The sequence below is a fragment of the Protomyctophum bolini genome (assembly GCF_963924005.1).
Source record: "Protomyctophum bolini genome assembly, chromosome: 19".
NCBI lineage: Eukaryota > Metazoa > Chordata > Actinopteri > Myctophiformes > Myctophidae > Protomyctophum > Protomyctophum bolini.
Window position 1 is genome coordinate 40363299 of NC_137880.1, and position 7500 is coordinate 40370798.

The following is a 7500-nucleotide window of genomic DNA, read 5'->3' on the forward strand; positions in this document are numbered from 1 at the left end:
CATGGTGTTTGTAGATCAGTGTTTTAGCATGGTGTTTGTAGATCAGTGTTTTAGCATGGTGTTTGTAGATCAGTGTTTTAGCATGGTGTTTGTAGATCAGTGTTTTAGCATGGTGTTTTTAGATCAGTGTTTTAGCATGGTGTTTGTAGTTCAGTGTTTTAGCATGGTGTTTGTAGATCAGCGTTTTAGCATGGTGTTTGTAGATCAGCGTTTTAGCATGGTGTTTGTAGGTCAGTGTTTTAGCATGGTGTTTATAGAGCAGTGTTTTAGCATGGTGTTTGTAGATCAGTGTTTTAGCATGGTGTTTATAGAGCAGTGTTTTAGCATGGTGTTTATAGATCAGTGTTTTAGCATGGTGTTTGTAGATCAGTGTTTTAGCATGGTGTTTGTAGATCAGTGTTTTAGCATGGTGTTTGTAGATCAGCGTTTTAGCATGGTGTTTGTAGGTCAGTGTTTTAGCATGGTGTTTGTAGATCAGTGTTTTAGCATGGTGTTTGTAGATCAGTGTTTTAGCATGGTGTTTGTAGATCAGTGTTTTAGCATGGTGTTTGTAGGTCAGTGTTTTAGCATGGTGTTTGTAGATCAGTGTTTTAGCATGGTGTTTGTAGGTCAGTGTTTTAGCATGGTGTTTGTAGATCAGTGTTTTAGCATGGTGTTTGTAGATCAGTGTTTTAGCATGGTGTTTGTAGATCAGTGTTTTAGCATGGTGTTTGTAGATCAGCGTTTTAGCATGGTGTTTGTAGGTCAGTGTTTTAGCATGGTGTTTGTAGATCAGTGTTTTAGCATGGTGTTTGTAGATCAGTGTTTTAGCATGGTGTTTGTAGATCAGTGTTTTAGCATGGTGTTTGTAGGTCAGTGTTTTAGCATGGTGTTTGTAGATCAGTGTTTTAGCATGGTGTTTGTAGATCAGTGTTTTAGCATGGTGTTTGTAGATCAGCGTTTTAGCATGGTGTTTGTAGGTCAGTGTTTTAGCATGGTGTTTGTAGATCAGTGTTTTAGCATGGTGTTTGTAGATCAGTGTTTTAGCATGGTGTTTGTAGATCAGTGTTTTAGCATGGTGTTTGTAGATCAGTGTTTTAGCATGGTGTTTGTAGGTCAGTGTTTTAGCATGGTGTTTGTAGATCAGTGTTTTAGCATGGTGTTTGTAGATCAGTGTTTTAGCATGGTGTTTGTAGATCAGTGTTTTAGCATGGTGTTTGTAGATCAGTGTTTTAGCATGGTGTTTGTAGATCAGTGTTTTAGCATGGTGTTTGTAGATCAGTGTTTTAGCATGGTGTTTGTAGATCAGTGTTTTAGCATGGTGTTTGTAGATCAGTGTTTTAGCATGGTGTTTGTAGATCAGTGTTTTAGCATGGTGTTTGTAGATCAGTGTTTTAGCATGGTGTTTATAGAGCAGTGTTTTAGCATGGTGTTTGTAGAGCAGTGTTTTAGCATGGTGTTTATAGAGCAGTGTTTTAGCATGGTGTTTATAGAGCAGTGTTTTAGCATGGTGTTTATAGAGCAGTGTTTTAGCATGGTGTTTGTAGATCAGTGTTTTAGCATGGTGTTTGTAGATCAGTGTTTTAGCATGGTGTTTATAGATCAGTGTTTTAGCATGGTGTTTATAGATCAGTGTTTTAGCATGGTGTTTGTAGATCAGTGTTTTAGCATGGTGTTTGTAGATCAGTGTTTTAGCATGGTGTTTATAGAGCAGTGTTTTAGCATGGTGTTTGTAGATCAGTAGCATGGTGTTTGTAGGTCAGTGTTTTAGCATGGTGTTTATAGAGCAGTGTTTTAGCATGGTGTTTGTAGGTCAGTGTTTTAGCATGGTGTTTATAGAGCAGTGTTTTAGCATGGTGTTTGTAGATCAGTGTTTTAGCATGGTGTTTGTAGATCAGCGTTTTAGCATGGTGTTTATAGAGCAGTGTTTTAGCATGGTGTTTGTAGATCAGCGTTTTAGCATGGTGTTTGTAGGTCAGTGTTTTAGCATGGTGTTTGTAGATCAGTGTTTTAGCATGGTGTTTGTAGGTCAGTGTTTTAGCATGGTGTTTGTAGATCAGTGTTTTAGCATGGTGTTTGTAGATCAGTGTTTTAGCATGGTGTTTGTAGATCAGTGTTTTAGCATGGTGTTTGTAGATCAGTGTTTTAGCATGGTGTTTGTAGATCAGTGTTTTAGCATGGTGTTTGTAGATCAGTGTTTTAGCATGGTGTTTGTAGATCAGCGTTTTAGCATGGTGTTTGTAGATCAGTGTTTTAGCATGGTGTTTATAGATCAGTGTTTTAGCATGGTGTTTGTAGATCAGTGTTTTAGCATGGTGTTTGTAGATCAGTGTTTTAGCATGGTGTTTGTAGGTCAGTGTTTTAGCATGGTGTTTGTAGGTCAGTGTTTTAGCATGGTGTTTGTAGGTCAGTGTTTTAGCATGGTGTTTGTAGATCAGTGTTTTAGCATGGTGTTTGTAGGTCAGTGTTTTAGCATGGTGTTTGTAGATCAGCGTTTTAGCATGGTGTTTGTAGATCAGCGTTTTAGCATGGTGTTTATAGAGCAGTGTTTTAGCATGGTGTTTGTAGATCAGCGTTTTAGCATGGTGTTTATAGAGCAGTGTTTTAGCATGGTGTTGTGTTTGCGCTGCAGACTCGTTGCTCCACAACAAGATGGACGAGAGACAGAGGCTGGCCAAGGAGAGACGAGAGGAGAGAGAGAGACAGAGCGGTGAGTCCACGACCTCTGACCCTATAGGTCCAGGGGGTCCAGGGGGTCCGGGGACCCCCAGCTAAATGATAGTTTGGAACCAATGTGTATGTGACCCCTGACCCTCTAAATGTCTGTGATATGATTGGGAGTGAGTCTGTAGTTCTGACTGTAATGGGAGGTTCATGCCATAGTTTAGATTGGGAGTGAGTCTGCGCACACACACTCACTCACACACACGCACACACACACACACACACACACACACGCACACACACACACACGCACACACACACACACACACACACACACACACACACCACACACACACACACACAGTCAGAGGGATTGTCTCTGTGTTGAGAGCTAAAGCCTGATCACATGACTTACAGCTGACCCATCGCACACGTGTGTGTGTGTGTGTGTGTGTGTGTGTGTGTGTGTGTGTGTGTGTGTGTGTGTGTATACCTTGCATGGTTGTCAGAGTGTATGAGTCAGCATGTGTTGTCTTTACTCCTCAACACGTGCGTGTGTGTGTGTGTGAGTGCGTGTGCGTGCGTTAGTCACTCATCTGGATTAAGACCATGCTCGTGATGGTTTGAACTTGTGTTGCTATAGTTGTGAGGACCTCCCTGGACACACGCACGCACGCATGCACGCAACAATTCATATTCTACAACATTTCCAAATGTATTTTTTACCTCATTTTCAGGCCTATGCATTAATGAGGATATTGTATGCTATCAATCCCCCCCAAGCAAGACAACATGGAAAAAATAACAGATGTAAAAAGTAACTAACACTATGTTGTTAGGTTGTTATTTATGAAATGAAATATCCAAACATTTTAATTCCAAATGAGCTTTTCTAGTCCTGTATTTTAAAATGAAAAATAATTCACTGAATGTCATGACGGTAGGAACCCTGTACAGTAATATTATATGTTGTTTTGTACCGTATACTTTACTGTATGTACTGTAGCTTTGTTTTATTTTAATATTATTACGGTAATACCAGTTCCAGACAATATTTGCACTACATGTTACTGTATGTATTTACTGAAACCAAATAATGGCCCTGTGCAGGCCGGTGCAAAAATAAATAACAGCCTATGGCAAAAAACGGCCCGGCTCCTTATAAACGATTTTGCATATTAATTAACAGCCCGGGCTACTATTTGGTAATATACGGTATTCTAGATTTGCGCTTTTATGGGCATTAACCCATTCAGGCCTAAGGCCGATTCTAAAAACGCCTCTAAATCCTGACCTAAGGTTTCTGAAAAACTTCAAATATTGATATAGCGGCATCAAAAAATTAACATTTTTGAAATACTGTACATACTGTACAGAACCCAAATATGGGTTCCCGGCCTGAGGGGGTAAGATACCAATATGGGTTTTGGTTAAAAAGGGACTAAGGGCCGATTCATACTCCTATTTTACCGCTGTTTCGGCGCTGTAGTGCCGAAACAAGACGAACAAGAAGAGACGACTTTAGGACGGTACCCGCCCCCCCCCCCCCCCCCCCCCCCGAACCTCAAATGACGTCACATTGTAGGCTCTACAGCGCCGAACCGACTTTTATTCGGCTCTAAAATAGGAGTATGAATCGGCCCTAATTCGGTGGGGCAGGCATTTCCAACTTGCATCGTTCCAAGTAGGTCATTAAAAAGGAGCCCGAGACGTCATTATAGCACCCTGTGGTTTTTATTGAGGAGACGTCCTTAGCACAAATAATGTTAATGTGTGTGTGTGTGTGTGTGTGTGTGCGTGCGCTGTGTGTGTGCGTGCGCTATGCGCTGTGCGGTGTGTGTGTGTGTGTGCGTGCGCTGTGCGCTGTGTGTGTGCGTGCGCTGTGCGGTGCTGTGTGTGTGTGTGTGTGTGCGTGCGCTGTGCGCTGTGTGTGTGTGTGCGCTGTGTGTGTGCGCTGTGTGTGTGTGTGTGTTTGTGTGTGCGCTGTGCGCTGTGTGTGTGTGTGTGTGTGTGTGTGTGTGTGTGTGTGTGTGTGTGTGTGTGTGTGTGTGTGTGTGTGTGTGTGTGTGTGTGTGTGTGTGTGTGTGTGTGTGTGTGTGTGTGTGTGTGCGTGCGTGCGTGCGTGCGTGCGTGCGTGCGTGCGTGCGCAGCCCTCAGGGAGGCTGCATGGCAGCAGCGTGAGGAGCGTGCACGTCAGCACTACGACAAGACGCTGGAGGAGAGAAGGAGACGAGGAGAGGAGACGAGGAGGAAGGAGGAGAGGAGACGAAGCGCCGTGGAGGAGAAGAGGAGGGCCAAGATGGAGGAGGACAAGGTGTGTGTGTGTGTGTGTGTGTGTGTGTGTGTGTGTGTGTGTGTGTTCAGGTTCAGGTTTATTTGTCATGTGTATAGATACAGAGTACATACAACCCTATACATACAATGAAATTGTTTTGCTCAGAGCACTCTCAGTCTTACATACACAGGACATAAACAAACATCTATAGTGCAAGAAAAAGACAAAAAACAGGAAAAGAAAAGTGCAAGTGAAGTGACAAAACAGTGCAATACAGTTCGAGGTCAGCTGTTCAGCAGCCTGACTGCCCCCTGGGGGTAGAAACTGTTACTGAGACGGTGGTGGTGCGAGATTTGATGCTCTGGTAGCGCTTTCTGGAAGGGAGTAGTTTGAACAGGGTGTTTGCGGGGTGGCTGGTGTCTTCCATGATGTTGTGGGCTTTTTTCATACAGCGCGTGGTGTAGATGTTGTGGAGACTGGGTCATTCTGTAGTGCCGATGATTTTAGCTGCTGTTTTAACGGTCCTCTGCAACCTATTGCAATCCTGAGCGGTCGTGTTACCGTACCACACTGTGATACAGCCAGTTGAACTGTGTGTGTGTGTGTGTGTGTGTGTGTGTGTGTGTGTGTGTGTGTGTGTGTGTGTGTGTGTGTGTGTGTGTGTGTGTGTGTGTGTGTGTGTGTGTGTGTGTGTGTGTGTGCACTATTAGAATCATATATTTATGGTGTGTAAACATTGTGTCCTTCTTCTCATGTGGAATTTGAACTTTGGAATGACAGCCTGTTCATTTAGTACACGCATGCACACACTCACGCACACACACACACACACACACGCACACGCACACGCACGCACACACACACACACACAAGTCTAGGCTCTATAGTGGCTTATTGGCCCAAAACCTGTCAGTAAAGTATTCAATAAATAAATAAAAAGCCTATACTCTTTTGAGTACACACGTTAAAGGACCACTTCACCACTTTTCAAACTATCTTCATATAATAGGTCCTCACTAATAATCATGAAAAAATTGCGCAATCTTTTTCTACTCTGTCTGAGTCTCATAGGAGGGCTGTGGGCAGTTCAGAAACCAGTCTGTGTCTCATAGGAGGGCTGTGGGCAGTTCAGAAACCAGTCTGTGTCTCATAGGAGGGCTGTGGGCAGTTCAGAAACCAGTCTGTGTCTCATAGGAGGGCTGTGGGCGGTTCAGAAACCAGTCTGTGTCTCATAGGAGGGCTGTGGGCGGTTCAGAAACCAGTCTGTGTCTCATAGGAGGGCTGTGGGCAGTTCAGAAACCAGTCTGTGCCTCATAGGAGGGCTGTGGGCAGTTCATAAACCAGTCTGTGTCTCATAGGAGGGCTGTGGGCAGTTCAGAAACCAGTCTGTGTCTCATAGGAGGGCTGTGGGCAGTTCAGAAACCAGTCTGTGTCTCATAGGAGGGCTGTGGGCAGTTCAGAAACCAGTCTGTCTCATAGGAGGGCTGTGGGCAGTTCAGAAACCAGTCTGTGTCTCATAGGAGGGCTGTGGGCAGTTCAGAAACCGTCTTCCAGTGACATCATCGATGGGGAATACAAGCTAATAAAAACTGCAGGGTTTCTAGTCCTGGAAAGTTGCAATGCGATTTTGTGGATGATTTTGCTACACCTGAACTATGGAGGACATGAATACATTGTTAAAGTGTTTGCGTGTGCGTGTTTGCGTGTGCGTGTGCGTGTGCGTGTGCGTGTGCGTGTGTGTGTGTGCGTGTGCGTGTGTGTGTGCGTGTGCGTGCGTGCGTGCGTGCGTGTGTGTGTGCGCGGTGCAGGTGCGTCATGAGGCGGTGATCAGGAGAACGATGGAGAAGAGTCAACGAGGACGAAACAAAACCAACCGCTGGTCCTGGGGGGGGCCGGTACCACACACACACTCTGGTACGCGCACACACACACACACACACACACACACACACACACACACACACACACACACACACACTCACACACTGGTTGGCAGGTATTAATACACTTTTTGAACAGTCATAACTCTTGCCTCGTTTGTCCAAAAGTCGTGGCACTTGTCTCCACATGTTCCTTGACTCACGGGGAACACATCTGTCACTTTGATCAGTAAGCTCCGCCCTCAGATCTACCGCCACTTTGAGCAGTTAAAAAAAACGCTTACACCTGATTTCCTGCCTGGTTTTTTTGTGCAATTTGCATGAAAAGTTCATTGTCTCCGTGTAGCTCAGTCAGTAGAGCTCCTTCCCTTCGGACCACAAGGTCGTGTGTTCAAATCCGGGTACCGACAACTCGGCCCATGATTCTTTTCTGTGCATATTGTTCTTATTGCGTATTGTCTTCTTTATTGGTCCCGCCTTATCGCTGCTTGCAGCTACATTTCTTTCTTTTTTTTAAATATATTTTTTATCCCACGATTTTGTAACCCATTTTTCACCCCTGTGTCAATCATCTACTGTGATCCTGGGCTCTACACACCCTCCGCCAACCTGGGGAGAGCAACGGACTTAACTCATGCTCCCTTCATGCCTGAGTGTCCAAGTTGCTCCTTTAACACCTGACAGGGGGGAGTTTCCCTGGTT

At 44.5% G+C, this 7500-nt stretch overlaps 1 protein-coding gene across 1 annotated transcript in view; it reads left to right on the forward strand.

Annotated features, from left to right (window-relative positions):
* The window catches only part of map7b (microtubule-associated protein 7b), a gene marked incomplete at both ends in the record, with an annotated part of 30047 nt that overhangs the window by 11696 nt on the left and 10851 nt on the right, over window positions 1-7500 (forward strand). The window contains 3 exons of the mRNA XM_080791534.1: window positions 2612-2689; window positions 4794-4957; window positions 6727-6832. Coding sequence (XP_080647660.1) covers window positions 2612-2689; window positions 4794-4957; window positions 6727-6832 — 348 coding nt within the window. The remainder of the gene's footprint in view (window positions 1-2611; window positions 2690-4793; window positions 4958-6726; window positions 6833-7500) is intronic.